This window comes from Ovis aries, chromosome 22 (genome assembly GCF_016772045.2).
Source record: "Ovis aries strain OAR_USU_Benz2616 breed Rambouillet chromosome 22, ARS-UI_Ramb_v3.0, whole genome shotgun sequence".
Classification (NCBI taxonomy): domain Eukaryota; kingdom Metazoa; phylum Chordata; class Mammalia; order Artiodactyla; family Bovidae; genus Ovis; species Ovis aries.
In genome coordinates this window covers 30,400,975-30,421,542 of record NC_056075.1, presented here as the reverse complement: position 1 = coordinate 30,421,542, position 20,568 = coordinate 30,400,975, and the positions used below count along the sequence as shown (strand labels likewise).

The following is a 20,568-nucleotide window of genomic DNA, read 5'->3' as shown; positions in this document are numbered from 1 at the left end:
GGCTGCTGCGCCCATCTTCAATGTTTCTGATTCAAAGGTCTGCGGTGGGTGTTGAAAGTATGTATTTATAGTGTATTATTTTTGCAATAAATTATAAATTACTGTAAAAAATAAACACCAGGCAATGCTGATGGTGCTGGGACCAAATTCTGAGAACCAGCCTCTAGGAAGAATTCTGTATTAAACCTGCCACCCAGCACCCTGAGAACCTCAGGATCCGCCGGACTGAGCCCAGACCTAAAATAACAAACGGACTCCCCAGTCCGAGCCGGAACTAACAGAAGACGAACCTACATCCGGCGCCTGGCGCATCCCAGTACGTCATTTCCTACCTATCCGCCCTTTCCCCCCTCCCACCTCGTCCTCCCCGCTCCCCGTCCCCGACCCCGGCGCGGTCCACTTCACGTCCCTGACGTGATTAAGGACCGGCGGCTTAGAGGGCACTAGGAATCACGTGAATCGAGAGACATCTCGCGAGGAGTTTTAACCTCTCGCGAGACTTCACCCGCCTCTTCTATACCTCTTTCCAGTCCCCGGCTTTGGTTCTCCCCAGTTCACTCCCGGCTGAGACCCGAATTTCTAGCCCGGGTTAACTAGTTGTCGACGCGGACTGTTTTGTTGCTGCTGCTGTTGCTGTTGCTGCCACCGCTGGGCTCATTTGCCCCCTACCCCTTCCCGCCGCCACTCTCCCAACCCCACACAAGGTAACGCGATGAGGGAGACAGTGAGGCCTCGCTGGGCCTCGACCTCTCACGAGTTGAACCGGAGGCCAGAGGCCGAGGCCGCAGTGGAGACGCGCGGGCGCCGGCCTCCTCTTCCACGCAGAGTTGAGCCCAAGCGTCCCTGAACGGGGTTGGGCTGGGCGCGGGAGGCATCTTAAGGACGCCCTCGGCCCTTCTGTGCGGAGCCTGTTTGCGGGTGGGGCTCCGGTTCCTGGGGCCTCGGCTCCGTTCTTGTTTTCGGTTTCCTTGGAAGTTGTTGGAATTTCGAGGTCTGAGATGGTCGAGCTAGTTGTGGCGGGCTTTGAGGTGTAGGGTGACTGAAGGGAAGCAGCCTGGCTTGCACCAACCCTTTTGAAGTACTTCCAGGTTCTGGGCTGCGGTTGGCCGGGATTTGTTACACAGACCGGTCTCGGAAACCCTGTACGTTTGCTAATAAAGCGAGAAAGAATTCTCTCCGGCCTTATTTTCAGGAGAAGTACGAGCTGGATTTAGTGAAAGGCCCGTAGTTTAGATTGCCTAAATTGGAGAGCATCTGTGATGTTTCTTTTACTGCAGAAAAATACATTGGCAGTATTTTAAGTGACTGCGTGAAAAGATTTTTGCAGTGTGGAGAAGTTTCTGAACACACGCATTATAACTCTTGTGGAGAAAGTCGTAGTTAATCCAAAAGCCATTTATATTTGGCTTTCGAAGTACTTTTTAGCCCTTAAAAATTGGAAGCCTCAAATCTTTCAACAGTTTAGTGCCTTCTATTTTAATTTTTGGTGATGTGATATAACAGTCCTGTTCCTTGAGCCTAACACAATGTCTCTTCCCTGTTAATAGTTTAAAGAAAATTAGAAATTATTCTCCCTTTTCCTCTTATCTCGTTTTCTGTTTCTATATGGAATGTATCTTACATGTTTATAATCTTCAGAATACTAGTAGTAATAAATTATGCTGCAGTGAATTATGATGAGTTGGGAACAAAATGGGTAAGGGTTAATTCAGGCCGACAGGAAAAAAATGTTTCTCTTATGTTTTGTTTTTTTGGTTCTGTTTTCATGACTTTATTCTTTATTTTCACCAGATGTCAGAGGATCTAGCAAAGCAGCTGGCAAGCTACAAAGCTCAACTCCAGCAAGTTGAGGCTGCGCTGTCTGGAAATGGAGAAAATGAAGATTTACTAAAATTAAAGAAAGATTTACAAGTAAGTATGGGGCAATACATAATAGCTTCATTGCTTGAAAAGAGTATTTCTGTGGCTTATAAGTGGCTTATTGCCTAGAATCTATGGGTACCCATAATACCTTTGGAGGGAGTGTTTCTCCCCTTCACACCCCTTGTGTGTACATGTGTGCACCCACAGAGGCATACTTGGCTTCTAAGAGAAGGGTTGCTTCCTCAGTTTGTGTACATCAAAACAGCTGAAACATTGTTCTTTGTTGTGTCATCCTTATATGCTCTTATAATTTTTAAAAGTAAGAGCTAAAAAAATAAAAAAATTAAAAAAAATAAAAGTAAGAGCTAATAAGTCACTATCACTCTAGAAAAAGAGGTACATATAACTTGACAGTGGATAATGTTTCTGTTTGTAAAGACTTGGAAAAGTAATTTTACTTCAAAGGGTAACTAAAATTAAAAGAGGAAAATATAGCTTAATCAGATTATATCAGATTCTTTTCAGTGCCACAAGATTTCTTTGAAAATGAAATAGAGCACCCATGCCAGAGATCCTGTGTGTGTGTGTAAGTGTAACAAAGCTAGCTCTAGTGCCTGTGTTGAAAACACATTATAAAAATGCCTAAAGAGATGTTTGTTTTCTGCATAAATGTTACATAATGTTTGAACTTAAGGCTAGGTCTTATATGTAATTATTGACACTTATTAGCAACTTGAAATTAAACCGAATCTATGTAAAAAGACGACCTGGATTTAATGTGTTCCTTTTGTCCTGGAAGAGCAGTAAGTATGAAACCGGCTTTTTAAAACTTCCTCTGGGGTTTCAAGACAAACATAAAGCCATAGAAGTAAATATCTATTATTTCTCACAACCCTAGGTTGATTAATAAAAACACCATATATAATATTTGTAAATATCTATGGCTTTTCATCTAATTCTGAATCTGATTTTTTGGAGAGTTTTAAAAGATGTTTTGATTAGATGACTTATCTTCACTGATTCAAAACAACTCGAATCATCTTCATACTACATATCATTTCTCTCTGTTTATATCAGCCTCTTGCCAATTAAAATGATCAATATTTTAGGGATAGTAGAACTGCAAACAAGCAAAACTTATTTGAAATGGGGTCCAGATTCACAATTCTAAAAGCCTACCTGGGCATAATTTAAATGAGTTGAATATTTTTAGGTTCAATTTCTGGATTTAGGATAGATGTGCGTGAAGTTGCAATAGTATGTTATTTAAAAACAAACAAAAAAACAGAAACCAAAGCCTCTCTTCAGTATGTAGCAGTCAGGTCAGTGGATTTCAGGGAGCTAGTCAGTAAGAAAAAGATGTTTTGGGAGCAGTTTCTCCCATCTCAGGCCAACTTTCTGCTTGTCTTAGAGAGCCTGACCTACCCCCATCTCTCTCTCTCTCTCTCTCTCTCTCTCTCTCTCTCTCTCTCTCATTAAAAACCAACTTAAAAGCAGTCCTTTTTTCCTTTGAAGAAAGTGAAACATTGTGTCAATGTTGTATACATTGCTTCCTATATTTAATTGGCAGTAAGAAGGAGGGGTATATGTGGAACTGGTGGAGCAGGGAGTTGGGAGTGAAGACAGCATTATTATGAGTCTTGGTATTTTAGTATTTCTGGAATATATTTCAGAGTCTGGGCAGAATTGTGTTAGGACATGATCTATAGTGGAAGTACTGTAGGGAGGGAGACCATTGCTGTAGGCATTGTAGTAACCAGGTAAATGGCTTACTTAGGGTTCAGTTAATAATGACCTGGAGGTCATTCTGTAAAATATTCTTTTTTAAATAACCATTTTGAAAGACATTGTCCAATAGAACTTTCTGTGGTGATGGAAGTACTCTATATCTGCTATTTAATATTATAGCTGCTAGGTACATGGGGCTGTCAAATACTTGGAATAAGACTAGGATGGCTGAAAAACTGAATTTTTAATTTTAGGTAACCATATGTGGCTACCATATCAGATGGCACAGATTTAGAAGTGCACGTTCTAACACTTCAGTTAGCAATAACAGAGAATGTTTTTCCCGACCAATCTTGACCTCAAATTCTTTTCCTTTCATGGAAAAAAAGCAGTCATTTTGGTTACTAGATACAGGTTTGTTTTTGAACTGAAAACTACTCAAAGATGGAAAACATCGTTTAATATTAGAGAAAATTCTGAAAAATATTTTGCTATCTGCTTCCATCTAGTAATTGTTATCTCCATTGACTATAGCTACAGTTTCTATTTTGTCATAGGTTTTTGTTTTTTAAAAAATCCTTTTCCTTCCTTGCTTTCTGGGATATGCCTTGGGCCATTGGTATTTAATTCTATCTTTTATATTTGCTGAAAAGTCTTCACAGACTGATGACCGAGTTTGTAGTCTCCTTTATTTTTTTGTGTTGCTTTTATGGAATATCCTTACTCTGGTTAATAATTTGTTTGCAGTTTCATTTATGCAGAATCCTTTTTCTGCATTTTTTCCAGTGACTTTCATTTTGCCAGTAAGACGTCTATGTTTATCTCTTAACACACTATCTTTCATATAAAGTTACTCAATAGGCAGCAAATCAGTCTTCTGAAATCCTAATTTGTTTTCTTTTTTCACTTTAAAGAAGTGAGTTTAGTAAAATCCAGGCTAGCTAGTTGACTAGCTCCCCAGGCAGTCTATGATAATCACAAAAATAATCAATTTATTAGGCTGTTTTGCTGAATAAACTGGTTCTAAAGGAGGCAGGGGTCAAGTCACTTGTCTCATATATTACAGTGGCTCTCTGCATCCCCGAAACGCCTTCCTTCAGTAAGCAGAGTGCTTGAGTGCACCCCCTTTGACCTGCTGATATGTAGATCACAACATCTGATGCTTCCTGGAATTGCCGATAACTGTAACTGCTGCCCATCTGTCAATGAAGGAGCAGTTTCAGAACTCAGACTTGGGGGAGGAAAAGTAATTAATGGTATGTACCTTTAAGAACTCCCTCATACATGAAATCATATTTATAATACTTTGGTCCATATGCACATGTGAATAAAAAAAAGACATTTAGAAGGGTCTTCATAATTGTTGGGGGGGAATGTACAACATGGCAAAGTGAAAAGACAGAAATAAATGCTCTGGATTTTTTTGTGTCTTTTCAGTGCAGGGCCTTGGAGATTATAACTGCACAGCTTTTCAGGACCCTTCTCTTTGGTGAAAATTTATTTTCTTATGAAAACATAGTGGAAAGATGTTTTATTCTAAGAGATCTCTAAATATTGAGATCTAAAAACACAGACTTCATGTTTGTATATTAGTAGTCCAATGATCCCTAGTTAAATGGATTTAATGCTAGGAATTGCATAGGCTTTTGAGTCAGACTTACTGGATTACATTCCTAGTGCTAAAAGTGGTTAATTAAAAATAAGACTAGATAATTTATTCTCCTTCTTTGTGTAGTACATCATCTATTTATTTGGACATCCCTTGCTTATTTGCAAAGGATTATCTAATTAAAAGGTATTTGAATGGCTATTTGGCACCTAATAAAATTTCATTAAAGATATTAATCTGAATTTTTAACTTAAATCTGAATCTTCTAGTATTTTCATTCGTAAAATTTTTTTATTCATAAAACTGATCTTTCTCCAAGGGCTTTAATAAGTCTTTTTTTTTTTTTTTTTTTTTGTCCTTAAGGCTCAAATATAAGTTTTTAAGAACCAGCTGGGAAAATTTAAAATTTTTAGGAGAGAAGTAATATTTCACTTGCTTGGCTATTATTAAACCTCAGTGGGAGCCAGGAGAAATTGAATAGAGTGTAACTTTGCTCATTTTTCTCCCAAAACATACAGTGTGATGTTTAAGGTATTTTATATGCAACAGCAAAGGATGAGTCTTCATCAGAGTAAAAATATAGTGGATTGGTAGCAGAATCTATTAATTTGTTTTTAAGTTTTTTAACCAACTCTACCAAACACCTTTGAATGAAGTCAGTAAGTGTAAGTGGAGAAGGCAACGGCAACCCACTCCAGTGCTCTTGCCTGAAAAATCCCATGGATGGAGGAGCTTGGTAGGCTGCAGTCCATGGGTCGCTAAGAGTCAGACACGACTGAGCGACTTCATTTTCACTTTTCACTTTCATGCATTGGAGAAGGAAGTGGCAACCCACTCCAGTGTTCTTGCCTGGAGAATCCCAGGGACGGGGGACCCTGGTGGGCTGCCGTCTATGGGGTCGCACAGAGTCGGACACGAATGAAGCAACTTAGCAGCAGCAGTAAGTGTAAGCCTAAGTTAGAAAATGTATTTGTCACACAGAAAGGCTTTGCCTACCTGTGTGTTATATTTATTTTACTTTTTCCTTTTAGTTGAAGCTGTGCTAATGTGTTTAACGTTATAGTATTGGGATATTTTAAATCTGACTTGGTAATTTGCTTACCCAGATGGGGTAAGTATTATGATAAATGACTAGAAAAACTACTGTTTTTTTATACATACCTATAGTATTTTAGTAGAAATACATATGAGCAGGATCATTTTTATTACTAGTAATGCTCCTTCAAGTTTTTTGGGGCTTATTTTTTTTGCAGGGTGAGCATCCCTGTTGGCTACACAGTTAGTACTACTGCCAAGCAATGCCCTATTAAAAGTTCGTTGGAATTAAATACATGTGACAGTGATAATGAGATAAAAGGGATCTTGAATCTAGTTCAGTGCCTTAGAGTTGACTATTTCTCACCTTTAGAGAGATCTCTTTAGCTAAAATAGGTGCTTAAAAATAATGTACAGTGTAAATTCAAGTTCACTGTATTTCTGTTAGTATTAGAGGTTAATTAAATTGAAAGGCAAGTGCCTAGGTTTAAGTCCCACCGCCACTGTATAAAATGTTTTATCTTAGTTTCTACATGGGGATAATCGCAGTATCTATATCATAGTATCGTTACGAACTGCAAATAAATATGTGTAGAGTAGTTTAATGAGTGCTACATGGTATGAGAGCTGTTATCAAAAACTGAAAGAAGTTGCTTGTTGAAAGTAGGTGACAATGTGAATTATAAAGATAATGGTTTTTGTTTTTCCTTTTTAGGAGGTTATTGAACTAACCAAAGACCTTCTGTCAACTCAGCCTTCTGAAACTCTGGCAAGTTCAGACAACTTTGCTTCTACTCAGCCCACTCATTCATGGAAAGTAGGAGACAAGTGTATGGCAATCTGGAGTGAAGATGGACAGTAAGTGTAGAAAAAAACTGTAACTTAACATGAACTAGTAAAGTACAATGGTAAGGTGATTTTTATTCAGCTTGAACTACTCTATTTTAGTCTTTATATGGCTGATATGACTTAAACAACCGATTTGATTCTTGGGTGGTTACCATTCCTATAGTTTAGTTTTTAGCTTTAGAGTAAGTTTTAGGGCAGAAGAATGGCTTAGATGCTAGAGGAAATAGACATGAAATAGAGGAAAGTGAATGGATTTTCTTTATTTTAATACAGTCTATAAGTGCTTTTCTCTTTGGGTTGCAAGTTGAGTAATGGTTGGCTCTCTTAGACTTCCATGATGCACATATACTGAAATGATTCATATAAGAAGTATGTTTTCTCACAGAAATGACTAAAACACATTTAGTAGATGTGTCAGAGACTTCTGGGCAATATTTTGGTTGGGACTTCCTTCCTTAAAAACCAGTGGCTAACTCTAGCTGCTCTTTTGTATTATCTTTGCCAAAGGGACGTTTGATTGTATGTTTCATTTTAGACACATTTAATAGTTGAATCACTGCAGTATAAGTCTTATAGGCTGAGTACTAAACCTTTACTCACCTGCTTACAGCCATGATATCTTTACAGGTGTTATGAAGCGGAGATTGAGGAGATAGATGAAGAAAACGGCACCGCTGCAATCACTTTTGCTGGCTATGGCAATGCTGAAGTGACTCCACTGTTGAACCTCAAGCCTGTAGAAGAAGGAAGGAAGGCAAAGGAGGACAGTGGCAACAAACCCATGTCAAAGTAAGTGACTTTGACTTTAGCATTTTAAATGTAATCTTCCCCATTTGGGTATTTGAGGTTGTCTGCAGAATCTGTGCAGGCTATACTAGGGTAAGAAAGTTATAATACTGTTTACAATTATTTTGAAGGTTAGCAGTGTATGGTTAACAGTGTCTGTTAATATGTATACCTAGGTAAAGTGAAGACATTTTGGGGTTCCTGCTTAGGCATTTAATACCTATTTATTAAGAGGATATCTTAAGATTAAAATTAAGAGTATATCTCACTAAACCAGGTTCTGGGTTCCACCACAGCAAAGAAGACCAAAATAGGCCTTGTCCTAACTGTGTTTACAATCTGAAGAATAGACACATAATTAAAGAAGAACTTTAATGTAGAAGTAATGGAGGGAACACAACAGATACTTTTAGAGAACAAAGAAAAGGTAACAAGCTGCATTTTTGTCATGAGGGCAAATTTCTTGGAGGAAATGACATGTAAACTGAGATTTGAAAAGGACAGATGTTGGCCAGTTAATGAACTAGAAGGTATGATCTTGAGCAAGCTGCTTACCTTCTGATTCCTCATCTATAAAACAGGGATAGTAGTATCTCCATTATGGGGTTGTAAGGATTCATTCATAGCTTGAGTAAAACATGTGGCACAGTTCTTGACACATAGGCTTTCCTGGTGGCTCAGTGATAAAGACCCACCTGCCAGTGCAGGAGATGTGGGTTTGATCCTTGGGTCAGGAAGATCCCCTGGAGAAGGAAATGGACACCCACTCCAGTATTCTTGGGGGAATTCCATGGACAAAGGAGCCTGGCGGGCTGTAGTTTGTGGGGTTGCAGAGAGTCAGACATGACTTAACAAGTTAAACAAGAAGTACATTAATGGGGGGGAACATAGAAGTAACAGAAAGAAATCCTTTGGTTAAAAACTTGGGGCTTGAGGGTGGGTAGCTTAACAAGAGAAAGAGGTTAGAAAGGTAGAGGCCAGATCATAAAGAGCTAGAAAGCCACTGATGCATTTCAAGTGGAGAGCATTTGATATGTTCATATTTGAACTTTTGAGTGATTACTGGCAGCAGAGAGAAGGCAGCTGCTGCTATCATCCAGGTATAAGATGATGGTGACCTGAACCAAGGGAGCAGCAGTAAGGATGGAGCCATGCATGGTTTGAGAGTTGTTTAGAAGATGGAATTAACAGTTTTCAGTTAACTTCTGCATATTTATCACAGTTTGCCATCTTTTGGTTTGTCTAGGTGTTTTCAGAACTTAATTTGCTACATAAATATATTTGAATTTGGGAAAATTATATCATCTATTAACAATAACATTTGATTTAAGCATTCCAATAAGAAAAATAGATTGTAGGACAACATGAGATTTCTACTTTTAGTCTTTGACATTGTGTAAAAACCATACTTCATGGAAGTGATTATATGATACAGAGAAGTCTGAATCATATTACCTCATTTTGAATACCTCTGTATTCATTCCTTTGGTGATAAGTCTTAACTTAGCAGGAATTACTGAGAGAACTTTCAGGCTCTGATTGGAAAACCCTAGTTGTTTTTGTTTTAAGAATTGCTAGCTGTGATTTCCCTTTGTGCTGCTGAGCTCTTCCAATCAAGATGAAATAATTTTATCTGCACTGAATCTTTGCATTTTCCAAATGCAGCATATCATACTTGCTAACTGCCCATTTAAAAATTGATAAAGGTTTAGTTAGCTTTTCATGTTGAAACTCATCTTTTCTTGAAACAAAACTTGTAAAAGCTATGTAAATGACAAATTAAAAGTCAGTTGAAATATTGGATTTAAATGGGTAATAGATTACTACAGTTGTGTTTAAAAGCTTCCAAGGATACTGTATATTCCAAATAACATTTATTTTTTACTAGTCCTGAGTGATTGGCATTGGTGTTAGAGCTGGCATTGTTAGTGCTTTTATTTGTGGAGGGAAAAGTGTGTAAACTTACTCGATTTTGGGGTTTCTTTGGCGGGAGAGTGGTTGCACTGAAGTCATCTTTTAGTTGAGGTCATTTTGAATTGACATTTACCTGTTTTGTCCACACAGAAAAGAAATGATTGCCCAGCAGCGTGAATATAAAAAGAAGAAAGCTTTGAAAAAGGCACAGAGAATAAAAGAACTTGAACAAGAAAGAGAGGACCAGAAGGTAAAATGGCAACAGTTCAACAACAGAGCCTATTCTAAAAACAAAAAAGGCCAGGTTAGTAAATTCTTTCATCATACGTACTTTGTAAATTTGCAGAGTGTGGCTGTCATTAAAATAACTTTAAAATGAAAAAGGAGGTTCAATGAGATTTAAAAAAATACAACTGGATCTTGAATTCAAGAATCCTCTTTAATCTTCTTTTTGACTTACTGAATATAAAATATCCCCATTAGCCACTGTCTCTGCAGTGGAAGCACTGTGAATGAATTTATATTAGGAATTTTAAAAGATCTAGGTTATTTTCTTTTACAAACTATAATTTGAAAACCTGTGTGCTATCTTACATACCACTTACTTACATTGGGTATCACTGGAAGATTTTTTGATCACTCAAGTTTTCTTGATGTACTTTTCCTTAAAGGTGTATTTTGAAATTTTAGTTTTTTCCAAAACCAATCAAGAATTATTTTTTTTTCTCTCTCTAGGTAAAGAGGAGTATTTTTGCTTCACCTGAGAGTGTAACTGGCAAAGTTGGAGTAGGAACTTGTGGAATTGCTGATAAACCTATGACACAGTATCAAGATACCTCTAAATACAATGTTAGGCATTTGATGCCTCAATAATCAGAAAAACTGTTGGATTTCATCTCTGCAGGGCTTTACATTTACCTTTTTATCCTTATATTTTTCTAAAGGTAAATTATTTGTTAGATGAGTAAAGAAGATACCATTGTTGTCATTGTTTGACTTCAATAGAATGAAACTTGAAATTGCATTTAATAACTGCTACTCATTTAAACTTTTTTTTCATTACTACTACCAGTTTCCTCAAAGTTTATTGGATAAAGCAACTTTTCTAGATAAATGCTGCATAAATACAGCACTTAAATGAATTATTCATCTTCCTAGTATCAGGTACCCACTTAATGGATGGTAAATACTTTTTGTAAAGTTCTAACTGGGAATTTTCAGATGCTTTGAACTTGCCACATACTCTAGCAATTCCCTGGATTATCAACACAAAATACCAATGTGCTAAAAAGAATTTCTCTTCATTGTTTTTCTTATCTTCAGCTTAAATTTATCTGTTGCCCAATTAACCTAAAACTAGATTAATTGGTAAATGGCAAAGTTTTCTCTTTTGAGGTTTTTCTCAATAATTTGCTTCCTAAGCCTATTAGGCCATCTCTAAAATTGATCCAGCTCTTTATTCTTTTCATTGAATTTTAGTTTTATGTAAGAAACCATGTTTAGGACCAGCTACCTTTTCTAATGTTCTTTTTTTTTTTTTGTATGTTTGCTTTCCTCCTGTGTTGATTTTCACTTAACGGTAGTGGTGACATTTTTTGGATGTGTAATGTTTATATGAGAAAACAAAAAGCTGATGTATAGCCCTGTATACAATGTAGATACTATTTTTGTAAAAAACCAAGGCTAAATTAATGAACAAGAGTACTGAATGTTTCATCATTAAAAATTTACTGTATTTCTTGTGCATTAATCTGACCATAATTTCCCTGTATATTATGTTCATGTAGCTGAGTTTATAATTTTTGTTAACTAGATCAAGTTGTCAGGATTGTTGGTAAGTGAACTTCACAATTATCCTGAGTTGAGTTTAAGCCAAATATATGCATAGAAAAGGGTCCTCCTATTAGTGGAAGAAGATGATTTTTAAGATGTGTGTTAATTTCAGTTTTTGTATGTTTAACTTTTATTAAATAAAGTGTTTTTAAAATCTCCAGGGTGTGTTAACCGATAGGTAAAGTCTTAGCTGCCAGCATTGATACAGTGCTTAAGCATACATCATTTCCACAGAAAAGAATATTGAGTAAGTAATTAAGGTTTCGGTAAATCTTTATGTACTCCTTATATTGGACATAAGAAATTGGATCCTAAAGGACAAACTAGTTTTCTTTTTATTTTAAGGGCTGTGTTTAATAGAGATGTTTATAAATTTTTGGTAGGAGAAAATAAAAATTTTCATTTCATGAATTTTAATTTTTTGGTAGACCTGTGCCACCTTTGGCCCTATGGGCCTTCCTTTTACAAATAGGCATATGGCATGAAATCAAGAGCTCTTCTGTCAAAGATCTAGATGTGACCCTTTGAGAAATCCTATTTGCAGGATGATGATAGTATCTCTGGACTAAACTTAAAAATTAGGAATCCTGGGGAGACCTGTCTCATAGTGGGAAGCTGAAGTTGAGAAATGCTTAGTGAGAATCATGATACCAATAGTATTTTACAAATGCAGGTGGTTAACCTCTCAGTTTTCTAAAATCAAATGATTCTTGGTCTTATGAAGGGTTGTTACAAAATTTAATGTAGAGTTTCCCTGCTTATCAAGAAAGGGAACTTGAAACTGATGGACTGAACCATACTTAATGGCCCCCATGTGGCTATGGTTGCAGTTGTCTTCTCAGAACTTAATATTTGACTTTGCATTTGACTTTGTTATTGACTGTTTCAAGGGAAGGACAGTCTTAACAACCGCCAAAAAACAATTTTAAATTTTAGTTGTGGCAATTTTCTGAGCCCAATTATGAAGACTTAGGCATCAAACCAAAATGAAATATTCATTTAATGTAACAACTCATTTTTTAAAATGCTTGTTTTTTTTCAGTGAAGGGTGTGCATATGTGTGTGGCTTTCCATTGCAGTGCAGTTTCAATGCTGTGTCTGCCTTTAAAATAGCAAAGGAAAACTTAAGTGACAAAGGAAATTCATAGTTTTTAAGTTGTGTGATGTCTGTAGATTGAGCCAAGTATTTTTAAAGCTTTGATTTGAATTTTTGCTTCAACTTGGTATTAACTAAAATACAAAAGAAGGAAGAAAATCTATTAAAACCATTAAGGTTTTGTATTTGTTAAAATACTTAGAGTTCAATAAACATTCACTGGATTGTATTAAGTATTTGTATTATACTATGAAACCACCAAGTAGTATAAATGATAATTTACAAGTTCAGTAGTAAATGTAAACATTCTTTATATCTAGGATTTTTGAGTTGCAAGTTAAACTGAATTTTTACTACAGTGGAGAGGAAGAGCATAGCAGGTAAAATAACAGGTAATACCATAGTTTAAACAAAACCAAAGTTACTGAATCCCCTTATACTATGATCTTTTTTTTTAAAGCGTATCTGTATAAATGTACTTTTAAGTAACATCTCAAGAGGTTCAGAAACCAATACTGACTTTCTATGAATTTGTTTTGGCCTAGCCAGAGTAAGTATTAAAAAAAACAACAACACAGATGAAGGTGTTGGATTTCTGTGAGAGTCTTCACTTACCTTTCAGCTTATGTATATATTAAGTTGGTGCAAATGGAATTGCGGTTTCGGACCTTGAATTTTAAGTCATAACTAGGGTCAGACACATCTTTATTAATGAAAATAGGAACCATTACAATGAATACATTTTTGCCAACAAGAGATAAGTTTATTCTTAGCATAAAAATCCAAGCCTTGGGATTCAACGAGTTCTTGGAAAGCATTTTCCCTGCAAAAAAAAATCATCAAGATTCTCAAAGTGGTATCGAGATGTCAGGTGAATAGGAGGCTGAGGCAAAACTTCATAGCCCAATTCATTCAACTTTTAAAGCGGTTGTGCAGCTTGACAGTTATTAGGCAGTTATTGGCTGTTGACCAATGCTAGCTGTAGGAGTTGCAGTTTTTGGTGCATCTCATCAATTTGCTGAGCATACTTCTCAAATGTAATGGTTTCGCCAGATTCAGAAAGCTGTAGTGGATCAGACTGGCAGAAGCCACCGAACAGTGGCCATGACCTTTTTTGGGTGCAGGTTTGGCTCTGGAAACTGCTTTGGAGGGTCTTAGTGTAACCACTGAGCTGGTCATCACTGGTTATCATATAAAATCCACTTTTCATCATGTCACAATCTTGAGAAATGGTTCATTGTTGCATAGAATAAGAGAAGGCAATACTTCAAAACAATAGTTTTTATTTTGTGGGCAGTGCATGAGGCACCCATTTGCCAAGCCTCCTCACCTTTCCAATTTGTTTCAAATGTTGAATGACCATAGGATGGTCGACGTGGAGTTCCTTGGCAATTTCTCGTGTACTTGTAAGAGGATCAGTTTCAACGATGGTTCTCAGTTGGTCGTTATCAACTTCTGATGGCTGGCCACTGCGCTCCTCATCTTCAAGGCTCTCCTATTTTGCAAACCTTCTTAAACCATCATTGCACTGTAGGTTCATTAGAAGTTCCTGAGCCAAATGTGCTGTTGTGAGTTGTCTCTGTTGCTTTACAACCCATTTTGAACTCAAATAAGAAAATCGCTCAAATTGCTTTTTGTCTTAGTATTATTTCCATAGTCTAAAATATAAACAGCAAGTAATGAGTCATTAGCAAAAAAATAAAAGCATGAAATGCACGTTAAAATGAGTAAGAATGTATTCCGATGTCAAAAAAAAGTCAACAAGGCAGAATCGCAATTACTTCTGCACCAACCTAAGTTTCTTTGTGTGTGCCTTGAGCAGGGAAAAGCAGATCTGAGAAGAATGCTGGGCTTCTGGTAGTTGACAGCTGAACTTAACTAAAAATACCAAAGTTTGGATACTTAAGTCATCTTAGTTGCTGGAAAAAAAAAACCTGGCAGTTTACTTCCACCAAGCACTTGACCAGTTCATTTTTACAGAACCAGTACAGACTTGTTGCTGGAATTAAAATTGTAATTTGTTTCCCCAGTTAATTTTAAAGAGCACAGCTAAAGAAGCCATGGTTATGCTCACTTTAGCAAGATGCAGTGAATTTCTGACAACAGAAACAATTCAGGCTTGGAGGAAACACTTGACTTTAGAAAAGTAGTGTTGAAGTCTGAGATCCGCAGCTAGGCTAGTCTTTAATAGATGGTAATTGTCCAGTTGTTCATTGCCCAGAAGTATGCGGGAAGGAGGAGTAAATATCCGTTTGGTTCTTTTGCCCAGTGTTTCCCTCCAAAAGCACTGTCAAGTTTAGTTGACCTAGCTTTCAGAGTGAGTGTGATGAAGCTGCTAATTTAGAAACAATTGACTTCTTAAATTTGTATTATATACATTTTAGAGGTATGTTATGGCTTTTGTGTTTTTACAATGCTATTCTGTGCCCTAGTGTGAAAATCTAGAATATCCCAATTATTGTCCTACTGGTAAAGACTTTTAAAAGCATCCTTCATAGCTAGGAGCTTGAGAAAATAGAAAATTCCAAAATTATAGGAAGTTGGCAGAACTTTTAAAAGAGTTTCATTTTCATTTTAAGTCATTTCCTGTAATAATTGATTACTGTATGAAAAGGTAAAGGGCTTCCCAGGTGGCACTAGTGGTAAAGAATCCACCTGCCAGTGCAGGAGACAAAAGAGACTCTGGTTCAACCCCCTGGGTCAGATTATCTGGAGAAGGACATGGCAACCTGCTCTGGCATTCTTGCCTGGAAAATTCCATGGGCAGAGGAGCCTGGCAGGCTACAGTCCATGAGTCTGCAAACAGTCGGACACAACTGGGTTACTGAGCACAAAGGTAAAACAGAAGGAAGAACCGAAGCTGCCAACCAGTACTCTGTTTTGATCTACACGTATTTAAAAGAATCAGATGTATTCCATAAGAAAACTAGTTTCCTGTTAGATGTAGTACATAGGCCAATAAGATTCTTTTTCATGGTGAGACCAGCACTAAAATATTAACTGGGGCACTCAATTTATTATGCAGCAGTTACTATCAGTGTATAACATACTCAAACTCAGGTCCTTTTTTTTTTTTTAGGAAGACCAGGTAATCACTAAAACCAGTGATAACATGACTCTTACAAAGCTTTTATTTAAAAATTACTATGGGATGTCAAAATTTACGTCTTACAATGTATAACCTGCCACAGAATTTTGTGAAAATGAACCATTTTTAATAGCCTTTTTTGGGAAGACCCAGAGTCAGAATAACTATAAAGTTCAAGATTAAAGATGAAGAGATTAGAAGGTTGCATTCATCAGAGAAAGTAGAGGAGTATATACCTCTTAATCTAGGTGCTACAAGCCCCTAGATTGTGGGGGTGGGGTTGAATTACCTATATCAGTTTTAATCCTTCACAGTCTTTCAAAATAGAGGTAGTATTTTTAACAACTTTTTCAGGAGGAAACAGTCTCCATAAAGTAATTTAATAACTAGCCCAGCATCCTTAGCAAATGTTAGAACTGTTATTTAAATGTAGCCAAAACCCTTGTTCTATTATGCAATTTTTGGAAGGGCTACAGAATATTTTGAGGTGGAAGGATAATAGAAAAAGGACTTAAGTGGAAGAAAACAAACCCTTGAAAAACCCTTTACCAAGAAGGTAAACAGTTGGTAAACCTTTACCTAGAGGGTAAACAGTCAAGAGAAATGACCCAGGAAACCGTCCGTGTGGCCTTAGGTTTAGAAGCTTTGCCTCAGTAATTCTCACTGCCTTTTAAAATCCCTTCATAGTACTAAAAGCTGTTGTTGCTTCCCAGGTGGCACTAGTGGTAAAGAATCCACCTGAAAATGTGGGAGACGCAAGAGAAACTGGTTCAGTCCCTGGGTCAGGAAGATCCCCTGGAGGAGGAAATGGCAACCTACTCCGGTATTTTTGCCTGGGAAATCCCATAGACAGAGGAGCCTAGCAGGCAACAGTCCTTATGGTTGCAAAGTCAGCCATGACTGAGTGAGTGAGCACACATCACAGCATGCAGGTCTCTTATACAGGGGGCAGTGTTAACTCGGTTAGTGAGGGTTAAATGGTACCCTCCAGGCTGGTTTTCAATTTGAATAATAGTATATAGCCAAAGGGATGCCCTAAAAAGTTATTTGGAAAATAGATAATGATAAATGGCTTTGTGTCCTGCCCGAAGAAATTATTTGGTACATTAAACCATCTGCAGTTAGGTTACATGGAATTATCAGTCAAGAAGGTACCTGTTCTAAAACTATAGAACAAGAAATGGCAATGATTTTAAACTGCCATTAATTCTGACCACTGAAGTGTAGTATCAACATGGACACTGAAAGAGATTTGCCTCTCAAGGTGTGGATGTTCATATTTTTTCCTTCATAGAGAAGGGTGGTTCAAGAAGCACTCGGGTAGTCTTCATTCACAGTTTTTATTTCTTGCGGTTAACTTTTTGTATCTTCAAAGTCAGTTTGTCTTTTAAAAAATTAATACTTACTCATCGTACAGTCCATCCCCTTCCCCCAAAGAAAACAAATTCAGGGAAGGCGTAATTGATGGGGCAGTTGAAATAGGTCCTATAGGTTTGTGACAAAGGCTTCCCAGCCCACCATCCTGTACATATACAGCAAAATGGCATCGCCTCAAGTTCACCTAAATGAAGTCTGAAATTCCAGCCCTAGGCAAGTGATTCAAGTGAATGCCATGGGAATAACGAAACAGAAACTTTGTCACTGGCTTCCATTTACTTTCCATGGTAGTTAGCAGTCTTCAAACTGTCTCCCTTGGGAAAGTCAAAAGTAAGCATGTAGAGGAATATTTTGACTTGGCCAGGAGTAATTATAAATGAAACCAGAAATAATTTACTTGGGCCACAGAAACAAATTTCTTTGACCATGTTTTGCATTAAGTCCCCAGCACCTGAAGTAGCAAGTTCTAATAATGGGCTTCTAAAGGCATGCAGTTTTTCACACATCTACTTCAAAGAATTTCTTTCACTCAAACATACCACAGTCGAGGATAAGATATTTCTGGAGGCACAGGAAGAGCACAAGAACAAACAAGTATATGATGAGGCCTTGTGTATGACCAAGATGGTTCACTTCATATATAGAAACAGAGCTGTTAAAAGTGCTACTTACAAAGGATAGTTTTAACATACACACAACTCAACTGCACTGCTAAATATGGTTGTCTTTATTTTGTTTTTCCTTGCCCAGCCCTATCTAAACAAAATAAAACTACAGGACTGAAATTAACCCATTAAAATCAGCAATAAGTTATGAAAATCATAAAGCTTTTTTTTTCCTTTTTTAAGTAATTAAGGGTAGTTAAATTATTTAAAGTATACAAAGTCCAAAGAGTCAGGGTAAAGTGTCCAAGGCTTCCCAGGATAAGGGAGAGGGCCGGGGAGAACCTTGGAGCTTGAAAGACAAAGGGAACACATGACATCAAAGTGCAGGCTAGAAATTTCACTTAAAATAACATTTCTGAAAATATTGACAAGAGCAACAATAGCACCTGCACAATGGGGCTGTGAGGAAGGAGAGAGACTGCCTGTAGGAAAACGGAAGCAAATCTTTACATTAAAATGAGACAAGTGCCGAACTTAACTATGTTAACTATGATAGTGTGTCTACTATAGATAATCAGATGGTTAAGAGATGATAAAAGGTAATGATTCTAAAAACAAAAACAGCACTGACCTTTTTTCTACTTAGCCCAGACCTCATTCATTTTGTGCACTATAAAGAGTGAGGTGTGAGGTGTTTTATCATTATCAAATGCTGCATCAAAATAGATGATTTTTTTTCCCATGTGTTTTACACTATAAAAGACGTCTATGTATTTTATGGACAAGCTTTAAAAAGATGTCATTTTGGTTTTCAACACATACAAACAGTTATCAAAATCTGAAATAAAAATGCTGCCGTGGCTCAGACCTTGGCCTGCTAATCTGCGTGTACAACTTTCTGGCCCACGCAGACAGAGAGGCACGTGGAGCTTTTTCCTTCTGGCCCCTCAATCCGAAATCAGGCCCTGTGTGGTAGACGCTGTCACACACACGGACTGCCCCATGTGCCCAAGGGCCTAAGGGCGGCTGACTGTAGAGCTGGCGATTGGGTGCCCTAGTGCTAACAATGCAGGATAAGGTTAGCTTGCTTAGCATGGAATCCAACAGAAAGCTGAGCTGCATGATGATCCCTTTCAAAAGGCTTCATGGGAGTCTCTCCTTTTGCAGAGCATGAAATGAGTTTTTTTTTTTTTCCTTTTTATAAAGAATTGATCATCCACAGGCTTCATGGTAAGCTGTCCTAGGCTGTTTTAATAGCTTTTTAGCTATCCAAGATTAATGCCTGATTATCTTGTCTTTACTATAGGTTTGATTCTTGTTTTTAGGACCAAAGAGTTCGGGAAGGGTTCATAATCCCATCCTTAAATGTGTCTACTCAATCAGTATGATAGGAGCAAACTAGAAAAGAAAAAGAGGATGTAATCTCCAGTGTCCTCTTTCAAATCACTAAATCAAATTGAGAAAATTTCACACACATTTTCTGCTGCCATTAGAAACTGTGATTTTCAAATATGAATATTATGAATATTTGTTCTGCAGGGGAGGCTCTGCCCCACTTTTTGCTAAGTATTTGCTTAAATAGAGGTCTCTCGACCCTTTTGTTCAAGTATAGTTTTGCTTAGCTTTAAAGAGGAGACTGCATCATGAACCCAATTTAAGAGATTGTTTGGATTGAATTGGCCCAGTGAATATTTTGCCCTGCACTGTCATGTCATGCTGGGTTCTAGGAAGTGAACGAAAGTTTGACACTGGCACTGGAGTAACCCTCGTCACTCCCAATACTCTGCAGGCTGCTGTGGTCATCAATGTCACTGATGCTGGTGGTACTGATATTGTCCACTTCTCCATGGGAGAACTCTGTGCTTTCAACATCCACTTCAATCTCCTCTGCCAAAGGGAAAAAAGGAGGAACATTAGTAATCTAGTATTTGTGCACTTGCAAGAACTAACAGGGCATGAGGAAAAGTAATTACTTTTTGTAATATAAAGGAATTATCATACAAACTGTTATCAGCGCTCTCTTAGGAACAGAAGGAACCAAAGATGAGAAATGAATATATTTGCAAAGAAATGTCTGGTATACAGTGGTGGTCTCAATTTATGCAGCAAGTTTACTAAAGCTTTTGACACCAGTCTGTCTAGACCTCCCACCAAAAGCACTTGACCTATTTGGGAATTAAGTGTTTAATATTGAAAGATCCCAATCCGGAGTGGTTTAACATCTGTTTTGCCTTAAACTAGAAACTAATTCTCAGTGATGTTTAAGCAGAACTCCCTTCATGGGGGTTGGTGGGGAGGGGGAGCATAAACTTAATATAGATGAACTAGAAAATGATTCCATCCAGGCCTTTGGTGGTATAGTTCTATAGATTTCCAGGATTCATCATAAAGATCTCTGACTATTCAGTAACCAAAATAAGCCATCATTATCAAGTGCAAAGAGAACACAGATTTGTCTTCAAATTAATTTTCTTTTATCAAATATAGCTTGAAATGAGGGTGTGAGGCTTGAGAGTCTCTGGTTTATAGTTAGATCTATAGTAAAGATTATAGTAAAGGCATTTTACTTTAAATACTGGTGGTATTTCACTTTACTTCAAAAACAAAACATGATAAAATATAAATATGTGACCCATATATCTATATATACATACTGTAATTGTTTAATACTACATGTGCAATCAGCAATAATACATAAAAAGCAATACTTTTTTTTTTTTAAACGGAGCTGAAAGACTATTTTCTCCCTTCAATTCTCTTAAATTCAAAAGCCTGATGTTTCACA

The 20,568-nt window shown here is 37.2% G+C and overlaps 2 protein-coding genes across 5 annotated transcripts in view; one reads left to right on the top strand and one right to left on the bottom strand.

Moving 5' to 3' along the window:
- Nucleotides 1-495: 495 nt before the first annotated feature.
- SMNDC1 (survival motor neuron domain containing 1) lies at nt 496-11,775 on the top strand. Of its 2 annotated transcripts, none has more exons than XM_004020187.5 (6): nt 496-704; nt 1,792-1,911; nt 6,951-7,093; nt 7,712-7,873; nt 9,935-10,088; nt 10,520-11,775. In XM_004020187.5, the coding sequence occupies exons 2-6, from the start codon at nt 1,792-1,794 to the stop codon at nt 10,655-10,657; spliced, it is 717 nt and encodes a 238-aa protein (XP_004020236.1). In that variant the 5' UTR covers nt 496-704; the 3' UTR covers nt 10,658-11,775. The 2 variants fall into 2 exon arrangements, with proteins under 2 accessions (XP_004020236.1, XP_027815972.1); XM_027960171.2 differs by lacking the exon at nt 496-704 and adding an exon at nt 4,658-4,847 and having other exon boundaries at nt 1,799-1,911.
- The window catches only part of MXI1 (MAX interactor 1, dimerization protein), a 99,559-nt gene continuing 90,299 nt past the window's right edge, over nt 11,309-20,568 (bottom strand). For 2 of the 3 annotated variants that reach the window (XM_027960481.3, XM_004020185.6), the window contains exon 6: nt 11,309-19,670. In XM_027960481.3, coding sequence (XP_027816282.1) covers nt 19,507-19,670 — 164 coding nt within the window. In that variant the 3' untranslated portion in view covers nt 11,309-19,506. The remainder of the gene's footprint in view (nt 19,671-20,568) is intronic. The other variant, XM_042238821.2, reaches the window with a different exon arrangement.